The 21,107-nt window shown below is 56.8% G+C and overlaps 4 protein-coding genes across 8 annotated transcripts in view; 2 read left to right on the top strand and 2 right to left on the bottom strand.

The window, feature by feature from the left end:
* PPP2R2A (protein phosphatase 2 regulatory subunit Balpha) overlaps positions 1-6,048 on the top strand; it is a 32,553-nt gene extending 26,505 nt beyond the window's left edge. For all 4 annotated transcript variants that reach the window (XM_069877617.1, XM_069877616.1, XM_069877614.1 and 1 more), the window contains 7 exons: positions 272-437; positions 1,010-1,122; positions 1,293-1,470; positions 1,971-2,135; positions 2,691-2,860; positions 3,617-3,708; positions 4,898-6,048. In XM_069877617.1, coding sequence (XP_069733718.1) covers positions 272-437; positions 1,010-1,122; positions 1,293-1,470; positions 1,971-2,135; positions 2,691-2,860; positions 3,617-3,708; positions 4,898-5,177 — 1,164 coding nt within the window. In that variant the 3' untranslated portion in view covers positions 5,178-6,048. The remainder of the gene's footprint in view (positions 1-271; positions 438-1,009; positions 1,123-1,292; positions 1,471-1,970; positions 2,136-2,690; positions 2,861-3,616; positions 3,709-4,897) is intronic.
* A 2,028-nt stretch (positions 6,049-8,076) lies between these two features.
* On the bottom strand, positions 8,077-10,753 carry LOC138731525 (interleukin-36 receptor antagonist protein-like). The gene is made up of 6 exons (XM_069877494.1): positions 10,674-10,753; positions 10,490-10,526; positions 10,261-10,385; positions 9,474-9,632; positions 9,276-9,400; positions 8,077-8,437 (listed from the first exon to the last, which is right to left on the bottom strand). Exons 2-6 carry the CDS (start codon positions 10,516-10,518, stop codon positions 8,237-8,239), a joined length of 639 nt encoding a protein of 212 aa, XP_069733595.1. The 5' UTR covers positions 10,519-10,526; positions 10,674-10,753; the 3' UTR covers positions 8,077-8,236.
* A 1,590-nt stretch (positions 10,754-12,343) lies between these two features.
* LOC138731496 (interleukin-1 receptor antagonist protein-like) lies at positions 12,344-14,672 on the bottom strand. 2 transcript variants are annotated; one of them, XM_069877446.1, is made up of 5 exons: positions 14,600-14,672; positions 14,338-14,398; positions 14,159-14,247; positions 13,944-14,068; positions 12,344-12,947 (listed from the first exon to the last, which is right to left on the bottom strand). In XM_069877446.1, the coding sequence occupies exons 1-5, from the start codon at positions 14,601-14,603 to the stop codon at positions 12,738-12,740; spliced, it is 489 nt and encodes a 162-aa protein (XP_069733547.1). In that variant the 5' UTR covers positions 14,604-14,672; the 3' UTR covers positions 12,344-12,737. The 2 variants fall into 2 exon arrangements, with proteins under 2 accessions (XP_069733547.1, XP_069733546.1); XM_069877445.1 differs by lacking the exon at positions 14,600-14,672 and having other exon boundaries at positions 14,338-14,593.
* A 1,582-nt stretch (positions 14,673-16,254) lies between these two features.
* LOC138731489 (transmembrane emp24 domain-containing protein 4-like) lies at positions 16,255-21,009 on the top strand. Its single transcript, XM_069877434.1, has 5 exons — positions 16,255-16,429; positions 17,817-17,917; positions 18,796-18,921; positions 19,729-19,875; positions 19,981-21,009. The coding sequence occupies exons 1-5, from the start codon at positions 16,288-16,290 to the stop codon at positions 20,128-20,130; spliced, it is 666 nt and encodes a 221-aa protein (XP_069733535.1). The 5' UTR covers positions 16,255-16,287; the 3' UTR covers positions 20,131-21,009.
* The last annotated feature ends 98 nt before the right edge of the window (positions 21,010-21,107 follow it).

Here is a 21,107-nt window from a genome sequence, read left to right on the forward strand (position 1 = left end):
GAGCAGGGGTGGCTGCCCCATCCCTGGAGGGGTTCAAGGCCAGGTTGGATGGGGCTTGGAGCTCCTGATCCAGTGGGAGGTGTCCCTGCTCATGGCAGGGGTGGAACTGGATGGGCTTGGAGGTCCCTTCCAACCCAAACCATTCCAGGATTTTATGCTGCTTACAGTCAGCCTGTATCTGCATAAATATCTTGTTCCTACTTCTGCCTGCAGCCTTGAAAAACGTTCTGTACATCACACACGCCCCTTGTCCTTTTCTGTTTCTTTGCAGAACAAATCCCAGTCTCACAGTAGGGGCGAATACAATGTTTACAGTACCTTTCAAAGCCATGAACCAGAGTTTGACTACTTGAAAAGTTTAGAAATTGAAGAGAAGATCAACAAAATTAGGTGGTTACCCCAGAAAAATGCTGCTCAGTTTTTATTGTCTACAAACGGTAAGTTACAACTTCATGGTTCATTTTGCACGGGAAACTGTTGTTACATAGGTTGGGCTTCGGGATTTTATCTGAGCCTCTCTGCTTCCAAAAGGCTGGAAGCCGGCGGATTTTAAATGGAAGACTCTGGGGATGTGACAGTGGTGGCTGCCCCATCCCTGGAGGGGTTCAAGGCCAGGTTGGATGGGGCTTGGAGCCCCTGATCCAGTGGGAGGTGTCCCTGCCCATGGCAGGAGGTAGAACTGGCTGGGCTTTAAGGTCCCTTCCAACCCAAGCCATTCCATGATTCTTTGACTAAAAAACTGTGTGAGAGCTTCAGTGAGTCATTCATAACAATCTGGGATCGATTTGGAACTTGGTATAACCTCTGAAAAGAACAAGTGTGGAGGAGGTCTTTTTAATGATTTTTAGCTCATCTTTTTCTTTTAATCCAAGCAGTAGTTTTGTCTTTTTTTTCGGTACACGTAGGTGGTCTGGTCTTGTTAGAAGGTTTCATGTTAAAAGTTCATGAAACCTGATGACTCATGTCTTTGCTAGAGCTTTGATTTGAAACCGCAGCTGTTTTCTTTCAGATAAAACAATAAAGCTATGGAAAATCAGTGAAAGGGACAAAAGACCCGAGGGTTATAATTTAAAGGAAGAAGATGGACGATATAGGGATCCTACTACAGTTACAACACTACGGGTGAGTCATGGATTAGCCGCATCCGGGTGGCTTCTCCTCTCGCTCCCTTGGCCTACGGATCAGCCTCTGGCTCAATAACTGCCCCGTCACATCGTTAACCCAACACCGTGTCTGATTTGGAGGTATTTTAATTGCTGTCTCTCCAACCTTTGTTGCATTTTCTTTTGCAGGTGCCGGTGTTCCGGCCCATGGACCTCATGGTTGAAGCTAGTCCGCGAAGAATATTTGCCAACGCTCACACGTATCACATCAATTCCATCTCCATTAATAGCGATTATGAAACCTACTTGTCCGCAGACGACTTGCGGATCAACCTGTGGCACCTAGAAATTACGGACAGAAGTTTTAGTATCTTTTTTTGCCTCGTTTTGTATGATGGGAACAATTCAATCATGACAAAACCGTTGCGGTTTATTTCATAGAATCCCTAGGTTGGAAAAGACCTTTTAGAACATCGAGTCCAACCATTCCTTTCATGAAAAGCATTTTGTATAACGTATTTCTCCATATCCTGGTAGTTTTAAGAGCTTTTTTTTCGGGAAGCAGGATCTCTCCAGACAAACTGTGAGATTTATCAGATTTGGTTGGAGAATTTTATCAGCGCTGACAGGCTTTGTCAGAAGCTTCAGCGTCGGTGGTAACTGAGACCTGGTCATTGAGATCATAGAATCGTAGACTGGTTTGTGTTGGGAGGGACCTTAAGGATAATCCAGTTCCAACCCCAGGTTGATTTTAATTTTAATCTAGTTCGTGACTGGTCCTCGTGGTCGTGAAAAAGCATCTCTTGAATACATTTAAAGCTGAATAAATAGGAAAACTGGAGGCCATTCCTTAACAAACTGCTGTAGATATTGTAGATATTAAGCCTGCCAACATGGAAGAGCTCACGGAGGTCATAACGGCTGCCGAGTTCCACCCAAACAGCTGTAACACGTTTGTGTACAGCAGCAGTAAAGGAACAATCCGCCTCTGTGACATGAGAGCGTCGGCGCTCTGCGACAGGCACTCAAAATGTAAGTTCTGTCCCGTGCTGTGGAGTTTCTGTCTGTGAAATGGGGTGTCTCATCACTAGACGGAACGAAGTAAGAGTATATTAAACACCAAACTGCGTATATATTTGTATTCAATCTCTCTTGCGTATTGAATAGATGTAAGTCCTAAAATCTAAATGAATTCTCAAATTGGATTTGTATTTTGCCAGAGTAGAAGTAGTGAATAAGATTATCGTCTGCCCAGACAACAGGACCAGGAGCTGCTTTCTGTGGATTTTGGGAGGGCCAATACATGTGGTTTGGGCCGTATTTGATACTAGAAATCGCACGTGTGTGAATCCAGACTCCACATATTAGCAAATAATTCACTTATTTAGAAATTGGCCTTGACTTGCTGCAGAAATCAAGTGTTCCGGAGTATGGTGGTTGTATTTTATAAGGCTTTCTGTTGGAATTTTATAGAACACAACCAGAGTAGCCCAGCGTGGTAAGTTTAATTAACCTAATTTGGCTGTATCTTGTATCAGAAGAGATGTAAGCTTCTCTCTTGAAATATCCGTTGTCTTTTCTATGCAGTGTTTGAAGAACCAGAAGATCCCAGCAACAGATCGTTTTTCTCCGAAATCATCTCTTCTATATCCGACGTCAAATTTAGCCATAGTGGTCGATATATGATGACTAGAGATTACCTGTCAGTGAAGATCTGGGATTTAAATATGGAAAACAGACCTGTGGAAACATACCAGGTATAGAGTGAATTGATACAAGGCAGAAACTCAAACCTAGAGTCTTGCTCCTAGTCTAGATGTGGCGGTTACGTTTTTGTCTGTGGATCGTTAGGTCCGTGCAGAGCATCATGAGGTTTGTGGGTTCCACACGTGCTGAAGAATCTGGCTGTTTGAGGCTGATTGCAGAGTCCAAACCCATGTTTGGGGATGGAAGAGCCTTCCTCTTGCACCGTGCAAGTGTGGAAAGGTCACGGTCAGCCATGAGAGAGTCCATCTCTCTCTCTGTTTTCAGTTGACTTCATATTCTCCTGTTCTTCCCTGGAGAAAATGGGAGGCAAAATATTCCCTGCGCAGAAAATGTTTTTAGCCAGCACTAAAAATCGCTGTGGTGTGTTTTGTGTAAGGAAATTTGTGAAGGGATCCATCGTCTGTAGGAGGAAGATCAAAGCATAGATTTTGATCCTTTTGGACACCTAGAAGCGCAGCGAGGGAGTGGCAGCTGCTCAGAGGGAAAGCGTTTCGAAGAACTGACAGGTTCTCTGTCCTCACCAGGGTGATTTGCTGCTGGTTTTAAGTTCACCGAGATCTCTGTGGAGCAGAACGCGTTAATTCACACTTCTTATCTTTAGGGTCAGAAGAGGGAGCTCTGTGCTCCTCTGGATGGGTTCAGCACTGCCAGGGCTCTGATCCTCCAGGACAGGATCCTTTTCAGTTTTTACACAGATGCACAAAATCAATTTGTGTTCAGCTCATCAAACTGATGGTTTTTTCCAGGTACACGAATACCTCAGAAGTAAACTTTGTTCCCTGTATGAGAACGATTGCATTTTTGACAAATTCGAATGCTGTTGGAATGGATCGGACAGGCAAGTTGAATTCTTTCTATGCACTTAAGACCTTTTCAAGCTGTTCTTGCACCAGGCAGCTTGGAGCACGATCTCACTTATTTGTTGGGTTTTATTCATGGACTGGTTTGGGTAACATTTCAGTGCCTCAGCAGGTTTTAATATAAAAGTGTGGCCAGCAGGGTGAGGGAGGGGATTCTGCCCCTCTGCTCCTCTCTTGGGAGACCTCAGCTGGAAGATTGTGTCCAGTTCTGGAGTCCTCAACATGAGAGGAGATGGAGCTGTTGGAACGGGTCCAGAGGAGGCTACAAGGATGATCTGAGGGCTGGAGAACCTTCCGTACGAGGACACGCTGAGAGAATTGGGGTTGTTCAGCCTGGAGAAGAGAAGCTCCATGGAGACCTTCTAGCGACCTTCTAGTACCTGCAGGGGCTACAAGGAAGCTGGAGAGGGACTGTTCACAAAGGCTTGTGGTGATAGGATGAGGGGCAACGGGGATAAACTGGAGAGGGGCAGATTTAGAGGAGATGGAAGGAGGAATTTCTTCACCATGAGGGTGGTGAGACCCTGGAACAGGTTTCCTGGGGAAGCCGTGGCCGCCCCATCCCTGGAGGTGTCCAAGGCCAGGTTGGATGGGGCTTGGAGCTTCTGATCCAGTGGGCGGTGTCCCTGCCCATGGCAGAGGGTGGAACTAAATGATCTTTAAGGTCCCTTCCAGCCCAAACCGTTCTATGATTCTGTATCGGCTGTAGAGAGTTCCTTTAGGGAACCAAAGAGGCACCTCTGTCCTGTTTACAAAGTCAACTTATTCCCTAGGAGAACAACGCTCACGTGAACAATTCTCTCAGCCTGTCCTCGTGTGGCTTGTGTGTGACTCAAGTTACGTGGCTGAAAATCTGATTGTGTTTGGTTTTTGTGCGATCGATTCCCGTGGGTGCACGAGAAGCACATTAAAGGGTGACACTCAAACTCAAGTGCTTAGATAACAAAGTGTGACTGTCACAAGGTCCAGTTAAGGCAAAAGATACCTTATTTTTTAAACCTAGAAGACATTCAGATGCTTCAGTTTCATCTTTGATTGCAGAAAGGATGGGGGAGGATGCCTGTTTAATGCTTGTGTGGTTAGACTCGGTCCTAGCTGGGACCCTGTGGTTGCGTAAAAGAAGAAATGGTCTTCATCTGACCCCTTTCTTCCTTCCTCTCTCTGCAGCATCGTCATGACGGGATCTTACAACAACTTCTTCCGAATGTTTGACAGAAACACCAAGCGAGACATCACCTTAGAGGCGTCCCGAGAGAACAATAAACCCCGCACCGTTTTGAAGCCGCGCAAAGTGTGTGCGAGCGGCAAGCGGAAGAAGGATGAAATCAGCGTCGACAGCCTAGACTTCAACAAGAAGATCCTCCACACGGCCTGGCACCCCAAGGAGAACATCATCGCCGTAGCTACCACAAACAACTTGTATATATTTCAAGACAAAACGAATTAGGGTTTCGGCGTTCCTCACCGAAGAGTCCGTTTCTTGCATAGTTGAAATAGTTGAATCTAGCATTTGTACCTGTAAACGAAAGAGAACGAGAGGTCCATTGTGGCACCCCTTCCCGGTGTTTCAAACGTGCCATATGACAACACACTTTGATAGCTACATGGAGAAAGCTCTTGTTTGACCCGTCACCGCGTTCTTCTCCATGTCCGCTAGCCATTTAGGTGAGGAGAGGGCACTTTGTAATTTAAATGACTACTTGCACCATCTTGCCTAATGGACTAGGTCGGACTTGTCATCGACATCGGTTTACTCCACTTTTTATGCCTTCCATTGTGCTGACGTCAAAACCACAGGGAAAGCCTTCGATCACGCTATGGGATTTAATTGTGTAACCTCATTACTGTATCATTCGTGGCCCCCCCTTCCCTCTTTTTTTTTTTTTTTTTTTATTCAATACAGCTCATTCTCGCTGTGGCTTGTAGCATTCCTCCTCCTGGCCTCCCCCTTGCCCTCTCGTCCCCCTCCACCTCGCCGCGGTGGTGGTTTAGAGAAAATTGAAACAACCCAAGCCAATAAAGCACATGAAATTTGGGTCCCTTTGGGGTCAGTGGGAAAGGGGGGCTGTGTTGCAACAAGTGTTTTAATGAACAGTTGACTGTAATCACTCCTTGCCGTGTCTGGCACCGGAAAAAAAGAAAAAAAAAGAGAAAATAAGGAAAAAAAAAAATCGAACAAAAAAACCAACAAACTACTGAATAAAAGTGACAAAGAATGGAGAATCTGTTTTCTTTTTTTTTTTTTTAATCTACCTCTTTATACAAATACTCTGTGTTTTACCTTAGATGCATGGAAATAAAATGATGTTTTTTTGTAATGATTTTAACCCGTATTAATTATTTTTCACGGGAATGAAGAGAGGGGAGGGATTTTTGCACCTGTTCATGAGCCACAAGACCAGGTCAAGCACTTCCAGGGTAAAGCCGCAGCTGCCGCCGGGCTTTGATGTGGTCGGTTGCTCTTTGGAGGCTTAAATTAGATTGGGAGTAGATCTTTCAGGCTTTAAAATCCATTTTATGGGACTAACATCGTAACGGTCTGGTTCCTCTTGGTTTCTTGAATCACTTGGCTTGGGATATGATACGTTTAATGCCTTGGTCGGAGCGTGGAGTCCCCTGTGGCTTTTGAAGAGCCGAGTTCCTGTTGGGCGGCGCCATGTGTCATACGAAACCTCAAGCTCTTGCGTAATCGCCGCATCCTGAGACGTTCTCTATATTTTCTCGTTGACCGTGCTGCCTTTTGGCTTTCATAAAATCAAGGAGTTATTTGGTTGGGAAGAAAAGACCTTTGAGATGGAGTCCAACCCTCCACGTCCTCTACTGAACCATCCCCGAGCTCCTCATCTACTCTTCGTTGAAGCCTCTCCAGGGTTGGAGCCTCCACCGCAGCCTTTGCTCGTGGCTGATGTTTTTCAAGCCACCTGCTAACTGAGAAGGAAATTTGTTGAGTAGCGTTAATGGTGTGGAGGTGTTTGCAGGATCAAGATTGCGGTTTATTCTTCATCTTCTAGCGAGGGCAACGAGGGAATTTGATGCTTCTGCGTCAGAGCTCCACGGTGCGAAGAACGGAGGGTCTATGGCTTTTGGGAAGCTTGAGGGTGACGGAACCCAGATGCTGCTCTCGTGAGTAGCCGGAGATCCTGAACGATGCCGTGAATTCCCGACAAGCTGTTCAGCATCAGCCTAGAAGGAAGTGAGGACGCGAAGAGCTCGCTCAGAACCAAGTGCAGCCTCCAAAACGCCTCTGGGACCTCCGCTGCCCCCTGGGTGATGGATTTTGGGTGTTCCAAGCTCGTTTGGGGTTGGTCCGTCACGGCGATCCTGGCGAATCACCCAGCTTTGATTTATCCTCAGCAGAACCACCTGCTGCCCGTGGTGTCCTACCCACCCGGGTCCTTCTGGAAGCGCCGTGTCCCTTGCCACACTGTAAATCAATTTTATTAATAAAAGGATGGATCGAATACATCCTGTTTGGTGGCTTCTTCTCGTCTTTCACGTCTCCTTTTCTCCATTTCCAGGTGTCTTTGTTTGGCGCAGAGCGGTGCCACCTTCCTCCGGGCTCCTCCGTTCCAGGGCTCCCAGTTCAAATTCGCAATTCTCGCTCCTCGAACACCAAACTAAACTGAGGAAAGGAGCTTCTAGCGTCCTGTCTTGAAGCCAGCGCTGCTCCCTCAACGCCACAACTGGCAGCAGGTTGGGATCCTCAAGATGATGCTGAACCTCAAGACACCATCGTCAACCCCAAACGATCGGCATCGCCCAGAGCAGGGGTGGCTGCCCCATCCCTGGAGGGGTTCAAGGCCAGGTTGGATGGGGCTTGGAGCCCCTGATCCAGTGGGAGGTGTCCCTTCCCATGGCAGGGGGGTGGGACTGGATGGACTTGAAGATCCTGCCCCACCATGGCTCATCCTGTCCCATCATGGTCCGATCCTGCCCCCCACACACACACACAACCACGAGCCGAATCAAATTCCATCGCTTTATTCCACCGCAGAGAGGAGGAGACCCCCACCCAGGGTGCTCCCTTCACCCATGGGTTCTCCACCTTCCCATGGGTGCTTCCTTCAGGGCTTCCCCCCCCCAACACATGGGGCCCATCCAACCAAGGGTGCCCCCCTCACCCCTGGGGGCTCATCCTCCACCCATGGGTTCTCCGCACCCACCTATGGGTTCCCCCTCACCCATGGGTTCCATCCACCCAAGGGGGTCTTCCTCACCCATGGGTGCTCATCCTCCACCCATGGGCTTCCCCCGCTCATGGGTTCCTTCCACCCATAGGTTCTCCTCACCCATAGGTTCCTCCCCACCACCCATGGGCCCTCATCTTCCACCCTCCACCCATAGGTTCTCCTCACCCATAGGTTCCTCCCCACCACCCATGGGCCCTCATCTTCCACCCACAGGTTGCCCCCACCCAGAGGTTCTCCCAGTCCGTAGGTTCCTCCCCATCACCCATGGGCCCCCCCCACCCATAGGTTGTCCCCCACCCATGGGTCCCTCCCTCCCTCACTTGCGGCGCAGGTAGAAGGCGGTGACGTCGGGCGGGGGAGCGAGGGTCAGCGCCTCCCCCGGGCCCAGGGCCGTGCTGAGGAAGCGCCCGGGGAAGGCGGCCGCCTCGAAGGTGTGTGTGGAGCCACCATAGGTCTTGTAGAAGGTGTAGGGGGTGGCCTCTGGCCCCCGCGAGAACAGGTCCAGCAGCCCCACCTCCTGTCATGGGGGGAGAACATGGTTGGGACATCACCCGTTGTGGTATCATCACAGGGAACCTCCATCTCCTGGTGCCACCATCTCCAGGTGCCACCATCTCAAGGAACCCCCCATCTCCAGGCGATACCATCCTGGGGTGACAGCACCCTGTGGGAAACCCCCATCCGCAGGTGACATCACCTCAAGGTGGCATCATCTGGAGAACCTCACCCTCCAAGCGATGCCATCCTTGGGTGACGCCATCCCGGGGAACCCCCAGCTCCAGGTCACACCACCGTTTTGCAATGGGATGATGCTACCTTAGGGTGTCTCTAGCTTGGGTTTCCCACCTTAGGTTGACTCACCACTAGATACCAACCATGCTGAGTTGACCACCTTGGCTCAACCCACCACTAGATACCAACCACGTTGAGTTGACCACCTTGGCTCAACCCACCACTAGATACCAACCACGTTGAGTTGACCACCTTGGCTCGACCCACCACTAGATACCAACCACGTTGAGTTGACCACCTTGGCTCAACCCACCACTAGGTACCAACCACGTTGAGTTGACCACCTTGGCTCGACCCACCACTAGATACCAACCACGTTGAGTTGACTACCTTGGCTTGACCCACCACTAGGTACCAACCACGTTGAGTTGACCACCTTGGCTTGACCCACCACTAGATACCAACCACGCTGAGTTGACCACCTTGGCTTGACCCACCACTAGATATCAACCACGTTGAGTTGACTACCTTGAGCTGACCCATCTTTGGGTCTCCACCAGCCTGTGGGTGTCCCACCCCAGGGTGTCCTGGGCCACCCCTCATGGTGATGCCCCCACGCTCACCTCTATCTTGAGCTGGGGCTCAGGCCCGATGCCGCAGGAGAGGGCGTGGGAGCCACCGCGGATGCCAACGATGAGGGGACAGCGCCGGCGCTCCAGGACCGGGTTGGGCACCACGCTGATGGGTTCTACAAGGAGATCGAGGTGAGTCCGAGCACCCACGGGTGGAGGTGCCTCCCCATCCCCACCAAGGGCACCCACCTTCCTGAGCGTTGTTGGCACCTTGCAGGGCGGTGGCCACCAGGCGTCCCTCGTGGAGGCAAAGCCCCCTCTGCTCCGTGTCCCGCATCACGTAGTGATAGGGTCGTCCCTTGGGCTTCGTTGCCCCATGGAAGACTTGCGCCTCCTCTGTGCTCCCTGCTAGGGGACACGGGGACGCGGGGACACGTGGGGCAGCAGTGGCACATGGGGACATCAGAAGGATGTAGGGAGGGGGAGGTAGGGGTGATGGGTACGTGAGGATGGGGAACACCAAGAGAGGAGACACGGGGATGGGGCACGTCAGGCATCAGGTGGACATTGGGGATGGGGGACATGGGGACGGGGGATATGGGGACATGGAGATGGGGGACACGGGGACATGGGGATATGGGGATGGGGCCCATGGGGACGTGGAGATGGGGGACACAGGGACTTGGGGACATGGGGATGGGACCCATGGGCAGATGGGGATGGGGGACATGGGGACATGGGGATGGGGCCCATGGGGACATGGGGATGGGGGACATAGGGATGGGAGATGTGAGGACATGGGGATGGGGGACATGGGGACATGAGGACATGGGGATGGGGCCCATGGGTGTGAAGGACATGGGAGAGGGACATGGGCTTCACAGGGACATGGTGATGGACACGGGGACATGGGGATGGGGCCCACGGGGAGCAGGGAGGTAGAGGTGGAGTGGGGTCACAGGCCATGGGGACAGGGCCACAGGCCATGGGGACAGGGCCAGGCGGTGGCAGAGCATCCATGCCCACCAAGCGCTACCTTCCCCCAGGAACTCCTCGAACAAGGCCACCATGTCGGGGTCAACAACAGGCTCCCCGGCATCCCCCGGCCCCTCCATGGCTCTCAGCAGGACCTCCAGAGGTCCCTGAGGACCCTGGGTCCCCCTGAGGGCAGAGAGAAGGGTGAGGGCGGGCGCCACCACGCTGGGTGACTCAGGCCCCGGGCACGAAGGGAGGGACAACGCCGTCCCCACCCCACCACCGCTCACCTCTCGGCAGGTCTAGACGTGTGGGACATCTCCGAGCCTGGGCAGGAGAAAAAGGAACACGTGGAGGACACGGGTGGGGGATCAACACAGCCCATCCCTTGGCTCCTCCCCGTTGTCAGTAGGTTCCAGAGTGAACGCCCTCAGCCTGGTCCCCAGGTGGGATCTAGGTTGTCCCCCGAGATACCTGCAAAGCCGTCAGCTCTTGGAAGCCCGTCCCGTGGCCTCCAGTCCAGGGTTGTGTCACCTCCGTTGGGTGGTGGTGGCTCTTATAGGGTGGGGGGGGGGGGCAGAACCCGCCCCGGTAATTGCCGGGGGAGAAGGGCTGGGCTGGGCGGGAGCCCGCGCGGAGGAAGCGATGGTGAAACGCCACCTGCTCCCTCCATCTCTGGTGTCCTCCATCTCCTCCCCACCACGATGTGTCCCCATGCTCCTCACCCTCTGGTGCCCGTGTCTCCATCTCCATAGACTCGTGTCCTCCACCCCTATGGTCCCATCTGCCCCATCCTCATGGTCCTACATGCCATGTCCCATGTGTCCCATCCTTGTGGTGTCCATATGCCACGTCCCCATGGTCCCATGTGTCCCGTCCCTCTGGTGTCCATGTCTCCATCCTCATAGACTCGTGCCCCCCATCCCTATGGTCCCATCTGCCCCACCCCCATGGTCCTACATGCCATGTCCCCAAGGTCCCATGTGTCCTGTCCCCATGGTTCCATGTGTCTTATCCTTGTGGTGCCCACACGTCCTGTCCCCATGGTCCCCATCCCTCTGGTGCCCACGTGTCCCCACGCTCCTTTCCCTCTGGTGCCCACGTCTCTATCTCCATAGACTCGTGTCCTCCACCCTTATGGTCCCATCTGCCCCATCCCCATGGTCCCACATGCCATGTCCCCAAGGTCTCATCTGCCCCATCCTCACGGTCCTACGTGTCCTGTCTCCATGGTCCCATGTGTCCCATCCCTCTGGTGCCCACATGTCCTGTCCCCATGCTCCTGTCCCTCCTGTCCCCATGTCTCCATCTCCATAGACTCATGCTCCCCATCCCCATGGTCCCACCTGCCTCATCCCCATGATCCTACATGCCATGTCCCCATGGTCCCATCCTTGAGGTGCCCACGTGTCCTGTTCCCATGGTCCCATGTGTCCCAAGCTCCTGTCCCTCTGGTGCCCATGTCTCCATCTCCATAGACTCGTGTCCTCCACCCCTATGGTCCCATGTGCCCCATCCCCATGGGCCTAACGTGTCCTGTCCCCAAGGTCCCATGTGTCCCATCCCTCTGGTGCTCATGTCTCCATCTCCATAGACTCAAGCCCCCCATCCCTATGGTCCCATCTGCCCCATCCCCATGGTCCTACATCTCCTGTCCCAAGGGTCCCCATCCCTCTGGTGCTCATGTCTCCATCTCCACAATCTTGTGCCCCCCATCCCCATGGTCCCACCTGCCCCATCCCCATGGTCCTACATGCCATGTCCCCGTGGTCCCACGTGTCCCATCCCTCTGACGCCCATGTCTCCACCTCCATGGACTCATGTCCCCATCCCCACGGCCCCATTGCCCCGTCCCCACAGTTCCACGTGCCACGTCCCTTCCACGCCGTGTGCTGTCACTCCAGGAGGTGCCACCCCACGCGCGGCCAGGCGTGCCGAGCGGGAGGTGTCCTCCTCCACCACCACCAGCAGCTCCAGGAAGAGGCTGAGCCCAGAAGGCACCAAGCTCTGGGGCAGCCCCACTGCCTGCGTCACCTCGCCCGGGGACGTCCCGTTCCTGTCCCCAACGAGCTGGTGGCGCAACACCGGCCACCCCGCCGCGGTGACGTTCACCATCCCTCGCTGCCACCTCACACCACGAGGTCTCCTAAGCATCTTTATTCCCAGGGGACGTCACCGTGTCCTGGGTGGGGATGTCACCATCCTTGGGGTGAAGGTGGCATCATCCAAGGAGGGGGGGATGGGACATCCTTGGGGGGAGGATGTCACCTTCGCAAGGGGTTGCTGCTGTCCCTGGTGGAGGATGTCACCATCTTAGGGGAGATGTCACCATCTATGGGGGGATGTCACCATCCTAGGACGATGTCATCATCCTAGGAGGATGTCACCATCCTTGGAGGATGTCACTATTCCTAGGAGGATGCCACCATCCCCAGGAGGGTGCCACCATCCATGGGGGGATGTCACCATCCTAGGAGGCTGTCACTGTTCCTAGGAGGATGCCACCATCCCCAGGAGGACACCACCGTCCCCAGGGCTTCAGCAGAGCTGGAAGTAGAAGTCGAGGAGGTGGGTGGCATCAGGCTGCTGGGAGAGCCCCAGGGGCTGGTGGCCACGAGCCGAGGTGCAGAGGAACCAGCCGGGGTTGGCAGCCGACTCGAAGCGCCACAACCCGTCCTTGTAGGAGCGGAAGAAGGTGAAGGTGGCCGAGTCCTCCCTGAGGTCCATCAGCTCCCTGATGTCGGCGTCCTGTGGTGGCCACCAGCACCACAACGTCACCGCAGCCGCCTGGAGAGCAGGTGACCCCACCACCGAATCCCTCTGTCCCCACCCCCGTGGTGGCCCTGTCGCCGGTGGCCCCATCCTGTGGTGTCCCCAGATCCAGGACATCCTCATTGCCAAGGTGTCCCCATCTCAGTCTCCACGGTGTCCCCATCTCCATGATATCTCCATCTCCATGATGCCTCTAAGGCATCTCCATCCCTTTGGTGGCCCCAACTCTTTGGTGTCCCCATCCCCATGGTGACCCCATCCCCATGGTGTCTCCATCTCCATAGTGTCCCCAAGGCATCCCCATCCCTTCGGTGTCCCCATCCCCATGATGTCCCCAAGGCATCTCCATCCCTTTGGTGTCCCCATCCCCATGGTGTCCCCATCCCTTTGGTGTCCCCATCCCCATGATGTCCCCAAGGCATCTCCATCCCTTTGGTGTCCCCATCCCCATGGTGTCCCCATCCCTTTGGTGTCCCCATCCCCATGATGTCCCCAAGGCATCTCCATCCCTTTGGTGTCCCCATCCCTTTGGTGTCCCCATCCCTTTGGTGTCCCCATCCCCATGATGTCCCCAAGGCATCCCCATCCCTTTGGTGTCCCCATCCCTTCGGTGTCCCCATCCCCGTGGTGTCCCCAAGGCATCTCCATCCCCACAGCACCCCCATCCCTTTGGTGTCCCCATCCCCATGGTGTCCCCAAGGCATCTCCATCCCCATGGTGTCCCCATCCCTTTGGTGTCCTCAACCCTTTGATGTCCCCAACCCCTTGGTGTCCCCAACCCCATGATGTCTTCAAGGCATCCCCATCCCCATGATGATCCCATGGCATCTCCATCCCCATAGGACCCCCATCCCTTTGATGTCCCCATCCCTTTGATGCCCCCATTCCCTTGATGTCCCTGCAGCATCCCCACCCCCATGACCACCACCACCTCTTTGGTGTCCCCGTGGTGTCCCCGTGGTGTCCCCTGACCTGGAGCTGCAGGGTGGGCCGGCTGGCGGGGGGGCTGGCCAGGCACCGGGTCCCGTTCTGGATGCCCAGGATGACGGGCAGCCGGGTGGGCTCGAAGGCTCGGTTGGGCACCCAAAACACCTTCTCTGCAGGGCGGAGGAGACACACAAGGGGCCATCGGGTCACACCCAACGCTTGTTTGTCCCCCTCCCCACGTCCCCGTGTCCCCATCCCACCTTCCAGGGCGGCGTTGGCCCCTTGCAGGTGCCCGGCCACCAGCTGGTCATTGCGGAGATAAAGCGACTTCTGGTTGACGTCCCAAATCCTGGTGGGAAGAACGATGCCACCGGTGCCACCTCAGCACCCTGAACCCTCCTGAGATGCCACCTATGGGTTCTACCCCTCCAAAACTTACCTGTACTGGAAGATTTTGGTCTGCAGGGTGGGCGCGTGGCACAGGGCGAGGGCTTCAGCTTCTGGGCAGAAGAAGAGGAAGGCGAGGATGAGCATGGGCTGACACGCCACGGCACCTCGGTGCCCGTCACCCATGTCCCCCCTCTCCGCTCCGTCTTTCTAATCCCTCCCCAACTTTCCAGCCCGCGGAGGCGGGGGGCTGCCGGTGGCGCAATTGTCCCCGCGGTTCCGCTTCTCCAAGGGGTCTCGGGTCACCTCCTCACCCATGGAACCCCGGCGGCTGGGAAGAAGGAAGGAAGGAGGTTGGCGGTGGTGTTGCCACACCGCTTGGAGGGGTGTGAAGAGTTGGCTCCGCCCTGGCACGGCTGGGGGTGGCAACCGTGGAACCAGAGGAGCCTTTGGTTGGAAAACACCTTTGAGATCATCCAGTCCAACCATATCTGTCTTCTACTCCTTCTGCAAGAAGGATGTTGAGGTTCTGGAGTGAGTTCAGAGAAGAGCACGGAGCTGGGGAAGGGGCTGGAGAAGAAGAGGAGCGGCTGAGAGAGCTGGGGGGGTTCAGCCTGGAGAAGAGGAGGCTGAGGGGAGACCTCATTGCTCTCTGCAACTCCCTGAGAGGAGGTTGTGGAGAGGAGGGAGCTGGGCTCTTCTCCCAAGGGACAGGGGACAGGACGAGAGGGAATGGCCTCAAGCTCCACCAGGGGAGGGTCAGGCTGGACATGAGGAGAAAATTCTTCACGGAAAGGGTGATTGGTCCCTGTCCGAGGCTGCCCAGGGAGGGGGTTGAGTCCCCTGGAGGGGTTTAAGGGCCGGGTGGACGAGGTGCTGAGGGACACGGGTTAGTGATTGATGGGAACGGTTGGACTTGATGATCCCGTGGGTCTTTTCCAACTTGGTGATTCTATGATTCTGTGATACTCAACCGCAGCCCTGAGCACCTCATCTGCCCGGCTTCATCTCCAGGGATGGCGACTCAGCCAGTGCCTGAGAACCCTTTATGGTGAAGAAACGTTCCCCGATGTCCAATCTAAACATCCTCTGGTGTAACTTGGGGTCATTCCCTCTCGTCCTATCGCCTGTCGTGGGAAGAAGAGACCAGCACCCACCTCTCTACAAGCTCCTCCAGCCCCTCAAAGTCCTCCAAGATGAGCCCAGGATTCGAGGTGTGGCCTCAAGTCCAGGAGGACAATCCCTACCCTGCTCCTGCTGGCCACCCCATGGCTGATCCATTCCTGCCATCCAATCTAAACCTCCCCTGGTGGAGCTTGAGGCCATTCCCTCTCGTCCTGTCCCCTGTCCCTTGGGAGAAGAGCCCAGCTCCCTCCTCTCCACAACCTCCTCTCAGGGAGTTGCAGAGAGCAATGAGGTCTCCCCTCAGCCTCCTCTTCTCCAGGCTCAACACCCCCAGGGCCCTCAGAACCCCTGGCCTGCAGGCAGTTCCCAGCAGAATACGGTGAGAAACGGTGTCCAAGGCTTTTGTGAAGCCCAGGTAGATCACACCCACACCCATCCAGCGGGTAGCTTTGTCCTTAGAAGGAGATCCCCCCAGGGAGGGGACACTGGGACATCTCAGCGGTCCCCAAGCTCCTGCGAAGTAGCCGAGGCGGGACTCGAACTCGGGACTCAGCGCAACTCCCCCGCCTCTCGGGGCGGGGGGGGGGGGGGGGTAGGCGCATGCGCGACGAGGTGAGGCGGGACGTAGAGCCCGCGCGGCAATTGGCGCATGCGCAGTAGATTGGTCGCCTACGGAGTATGCGTAGCCCGCGACGCAGCGTGCGCGCCCGGCGCCTGCGTAGCGCGGGCGGCCCAGCGGCGCGCGTGCGTAAGCCGCGTCTCTTACGCAGGCGCGGGGCGCGCGGCCCCGGAGGGGGGGTGGGGGGCGCTTAACGCTGACGGCGTATCCTACGCCGAGTGCGTGGCGTACGCACGCGCGGCGGGGGAGGCCGCGGGCATGGCGGGCGGCTCGGCGCTGAGGGCCCTGGTGGCCGCCGTGGCGCTGGCGGCGTGGGGGGCGCACGGGCTCTACTTCCACATCGGGGAGACCGAGAAGCGCTGCTTCATCGAGGAGATCCCGGATGAGACCATGGTTATCGGTGAGGGGGGGCGCCGGGGCCGGGAACTGAGGGAGGGGGAGCACCGGGAGCAATGGGGGGACTGGGGGGGGCAATGGGAGGGACTGGGGGGGCAATGGGAGGGACTGGGGGGGCAGTAGGAGAGACTGGGAGGGACTGGGGGGGCAATGGGAGAGACTGGGGGGGCAATGGGAGAGACTGGGGGGGCAATAGGAGAGACTGGGGGGCAATGGGAGGGACTAGGGGGCAATGGGAGGGACTGGGGGGGGCAATGGGAGAGACTGGGAGGGACTGGGGGGGCAGTGGGAGGGACTGGGGGGGCGATGGGAGAGACTGGGTGGGCGATGGGAGGGACTGGGGGGCAATGGGAGAGACGGAGCAGTAGGATGGATTGGGGGGCAATGGGATGGACTGGGGAGACATGGGGAGAGACTAAGGGGGCCCTAGGAGGGACTGGGGGGCACGGGGGGGCACTGGGGACCAGGACTAGGGGGGCAATGGGAGGGACTAGGGGGCAGTGGGAGAGATGGAGCAGTAGGATGGACTGGGGGGCAATGGGATGGACTGGGAGGACATAGGGAGAGATTTGGGGGGCCCTAGGAGGGCACTGGGAGGGACTGGGGGGCACTGGGGACCAGGACTAGGGGGGCAATGGGAGGGACTGGGGGGCAGTGGGAGAGATGGAGCAGTAGGATGGACTGGGGGGCAATGGGATGGACTGGGGGGACATCGGGAGAGACTCGGGGGGCCCTAAGAGGCACTGGGAGGGACTGGGGGAGGGCACTGGGAGGGACTGGGGGAGGGCACTGGGAGGGACTGGGGGGCACTGGGAGGGACTGGGAGGGACTGGGACTAGGGGGGCACTGGGAGGGACTGGGAGGCAATGGGGACCGGGACTAGGGGGGCAATGGGAGAGACGGAGCAGTAGGATGGACGGGTGGGCAATGGGATGGACTGGGGGGACATTGAAAGAGAGTTGGGGGGCCCTAGGAGGGACTGGGAAGGACTGGGGGAGGGCACTGGGAGGGACTAGGGAGCAAATGGAGAGACTGGAAGGGACTGAGGGGAGCAATGGGAGGGAGTAGGGAGCAAATAGATGGACTGGAAGGGACTGGGGGGGCCAATGGGAGGGACTGGGGGGGGCAATGGGAGGGACTAGGGAGCAAATGGAGGGACTGGGTGGCACTGGGAGAGACTGGGGGGCAATGAGAGGGACAGGGGGGGCAATGGGGACTGGGGCCGGTAACTGAGGGGGAACTGGGGGCAATGGGAGAGACTAGGGGGCAATGGGAACCAGGAGCAGTAACTGAGGGGGCCCTGGGGGGCAATGGGAGGGACTGGGGGTGCAGCCAGGGGGTGCCGAGCCCCATTGCGACCCACTTTTCTCCCCCCACCAACCCCAAACCAGGGAACTACCGGACGCAGCTGTGGGACAAACAGTCGGAGTCGTTCCTGCCCTCCACGCCGGGGCTGGGGATGCACGTGGAGGTGAAGGACCCCGACGGCAAGGTGAGACGGGGGCTGGGGGCACCTCCAGGTGTCTGGGGGGCACAGTGTCCCCATCAACATAGGGCGGGGGGGGCTGGGGTGACATTGAGCTGAAGTAGGAGGTCCTTGGCCTCGTCCCTGGAGGGGTTCAAGGCCAGGTTGGATGGGGCTTGGAGCCCCTGATCCAGTGGGAGGTGTCCCTGCCCATGGCACGAGGTGGAACTGGATGATTTTCAAGGTTTCTTCCAACCTAAACTATTTCTGGGGTGCATGAGGTGGCCAGCAGGAGCAGGGAAGGGATTGTCCACCTGGACTTGGTGCTGGTGAGGCCACACCTCAAATCCTGAGTTCAATTCTGGGCTCCTCGCTCCAAGAAGGACCTTGAGGGGCTGGAGAAAGGAACGGAGCTGGGAAGGGGCTGGAGAACAAAGATTCTGAGGGACCTGGGGCTGTTTACCCTGGAGAAGAGGAGGCTGAGGGGAGACCTCATCGCTCTCTCCAGCTCCTGGAAAGGAGGTTATGGTGAGGTGGGAGCTGGGCTCTTCTCCCAAGCAATGGGACAAGAGGAAAGAGCCTCAAGTTGCACCAGGGGAGGTTTAGATTGGAGAGAGCAGGAAAAACATCTTCACAGAAAGGCTTCTCAAGCACTAGAATGGCTGCCAGGAGTGGTGGAGTCGCCATCCCCGGAGGGGTTTGAAAGACGGGAAGATGAGGAGCTCAGGGATGGGTCAAGGATGGTTGGATGGAAGGATTCCAAAGGTCATCTCCATCCAATGGCCCCTCATCCCTGGACTGGTTTGGAAGATGGGAAGATGGGGAGCTCCGGGGTGGTTCAGTGGTGGATGGGGATGGTTGGATGGAAGGATTCCAAAGGTCTTCTCCACCCCATGGGGCGGCAGGTGGTGCTGTCGCGGCAGTACGGCTCCGAGGGCCGCTTCACCTTCACCTCGCACACGCCGGGCGAGCACCAGATCTGCCTCCACTCCAACTCCACCCGCATGGCGCTCTTCGCCGGAGGCAAACTGGTACGGGGGGACCCCGAAACTGGGGAGGGAGGGAAGGGGGTGCTGGGGGACACCCCAAACCTGGGCTGGGATCAGGGAGGGGATCCCATATACCTGCGCTAAGGGGCTTAGGGAGGGGAACCTCTAAACTTGAGTAGAGGAAGCCCCAAACCTGGGCTGGGATCGGGGAGGGGATCCCCCAAAGCCAGGTTGAAGGGTTTGAGGAGGAGAACCCCAACCTGGGCCCCGGGAAATAGGGTGGAGAACCTCAAAATCTGGGAAGGGGAACCCCAGACTGAGGGATCAGGGAGGGATGGTGAAGGGGAACCTGCAAACCCAGGCTGGGATCAGGGAGGGGAACCCCCCAACCTGGGCTGAAGGGTTTGAGGAGGAGAACCCCAACCTGGGCCCCAGGAACTAGGGTGGAGAACCTCAAAATCTGGGAAGGGGAACCCCAGGTTGAGGGATAAGGGATGGATTAGGGAGGGGAACCCACAAATCCAGGCTAGATTTGAGGAGGGGAACCCCCAAACCTGGGCTGAAGGGTTTGAGGAGGAGAACCCCAACCTGGGCCCCGGGAACTAGGGTGGAGAACCTCAAAATCTGGGAAGGGGAATCCCCCAACCTGGGCTGAAGAGTTTGAGGAGGAGAACCCCAACCTGGGCCCCGGGAAATAGGGTGGGGAGCCTCGAAATTTGAGAAGGGGAATCCCAAATTGAGGGATTAGGGAGGGATGGGGAAGGGGAACCCTCAAACCTGGGCTGAGGGGCTTGGCTAGGGGACCCCCAACCTTTTTGGGGTCCCCGCTGAGCTCCCTGTTCCCCGCAGCGGGTGCACCTGGACATCCAGGTGGGCGAACACACCAACAACTACCCCGAAATCGCCGCCAAGGACAAGTTGACGGAGCTGCAGCTCCGCGCCCGCCAGCTCCTGGACCAGGTGGAGCAGATCCAGAAGGAGCAGAACTACCAGCGGGTGAGGAAGGGGAAGCTCCGAAAGAATGGGGACCCCCCCTTTTTTCTTTGGATTTTTTGCCCCCCCCTCCAGCTTTTTATTTCCCCCCCCTCTTTCTCCCGGCAGTACCGCGAGGAGCGTTTCCGCATGACGAGCGAGAGCACCAACCAGCGGGTGCTGTGGTGGTCCATCGCCCAGACCATCATCCTCATCCTCACCGGCATCTGGCAGATGCGGCACCTCAAGAGCTTCTTTGAGGCCAAGAAACTGGTGTAGCCCCCATCCCACCTCTGGGGGAGCCCCCAAACCTCTTTGAGGGGCTCCCTCAACCTCTGGAGAGGCTCCCAAAGCTTCGGGGAGGCTCCCTCAAGCTCTGGAGATGCTCCCTCAACCTCTGGAGATGATCCTGAAGCTTTGGGGAGGCTCCCTCAGCCTCTGGAGCTGCTCCCAAAGCTTTGGGGAGCCTCCCTCAACCTCTGGAGATGCTTCCAGAGCTTAGGGGAGCCTTCCTCAACCTCTGGAGATGATCCTAAAGCTTTGGGGAGGCTCCCTCAATCTCTGGAGCTGCTCCCAGAGCTTTGGGGAGGCTCCCTCAACCATCGCAGCTGTTCCCAAAGCTTTGGGGAGGCTCCCTCAACCTCTAGAGATGCTCCCTCAACCTCTGGAGCTGCTCCCAGAGCTTTGGGGAGGCTCCCTCAACCATCGAAGCTGTTCCCAAAGCTTTGGGGAGGCTCCCTCAACCTCTGGAGATGCTCCCAAAGCTTTGGGGAGGCTCCCTCAACCTCTGGAGAGTCTTCCAAAGCTTTGGGGAGGCTCCCTCAACCTCTGGAGATGCTCCCAAAGCTTTGAGGAGGCTCCCACAACTTTGGGGGGGCTCCCATAGCCCTTGGGGGGCGCTCCTACGACTTCTAGCGTGGTCCAGTAACCTTGTGGGGGGGCGGTTCCCGCAACCCCTGGGGGGGCTCCCAACAGCTCTGGGGTTCTCCCACGAGCTTGGGGGTTCTCCCACACCAGCTGGAGCGGCTCCTCCATCCCTGGAGGGGCTCCTGTAGCCCTGGGGGGGTGGGGGAGGGGCAGGTTTTGGGGTGTCCCCCACCTGCAGTCAGGGACCCCGCGGTGGGATTTGGTGGCAAAATAAAGGGGTTTGGGGTCCGAGGCGGCTGGCCCGTGGGTTTTTGGGGCGCGGGGTGGCTGTGGGGCTGCACCGAGCCGGGGGGGGGCGCGCCCGATTATCCGGTTGTCGCGAATCCTCC

This window comes from Phaenicophaeus curvirostris, chromosome 27 (genome assembly GCF_032191515.1).
Source record: "Phaenicophaeus curvirostris isolate KB17595 chromosome 27, BPBGC_Pcur_1.0, whole genome shotgun sequence".
In the NCBI taxonomy this organism is placed as follows: Eukaryota; Metazoa; Chordata; class Aves; order Cuculiformes; family Cuculidae; genus Phaenicophaeus; species Phaenicophaeus curvirostris.

Bases quoted from the DNA above. Each gene is read 5' to 3' on its own strand.
- LOC138731496 (XM_069877445.1), bottom strand. From the start codon at position 14,471: ATGGGTGACGGGCACCGAGGTGCCGTGGCGTGTCAGCCCATGCTCATC. The intron at 14,069-14,158 runs GTGGGATGGGGA...TCCGCCCTGCAG, and splicing joins GGCCAACGCCGCCCTGGAAG to AGAAGGTGTTTTGGGTGCCC. The intron at 12,948-13,943 runs GTCAGGGGACAC...TGGCCACCACAG, and splicing joins GGCCCACCCTGCAGCTCCAG to GACGCCGACATCAGGGAGCT.
- LOC138731525 (XM_069877494.1), bottom strand. From the start codon at position 10,518: ATGTCCCACACGTCTAGACCTGCCGAGAG. The intron at 9,401-9,473 runs GTGGGTGCCCTT...ATCTCCTTGTAG, and splicing joins TGCCAACAACGCTCAGGAAG to AACCCATCAGCGTGGTGCCC. The intron at 8,438-9,275 runs GTGAGCGTGGGG...CCCCCATGACAG, and splicing joins AGCCCCAGCTCAAGATAGAG to GAGGTGGGGCTGCTGGACCT.
- LOC138731489 (XM_069877434.1), top strand. From the start codon at position 16,288: ATGGCGGGCGGCTCGGCGCTGAGGGCCCTGGTGGCCGCCGTGGCGCTG. The intron at 16,430-17,816 runs GTGAGGGGGGGC...ACCCCAAACCAG, and splicing joins GGATGAGACCATGGTTATCG to GGAACTACCGGACGCAGCTG. The intron at 17,918-18,795 runs GTGAGACGGGGG...ATGGGGCGGCAG, and splicing joins TGAAGGACCCCGACGGCAAG to GTGGTGCTGTCGCGGCAGTA.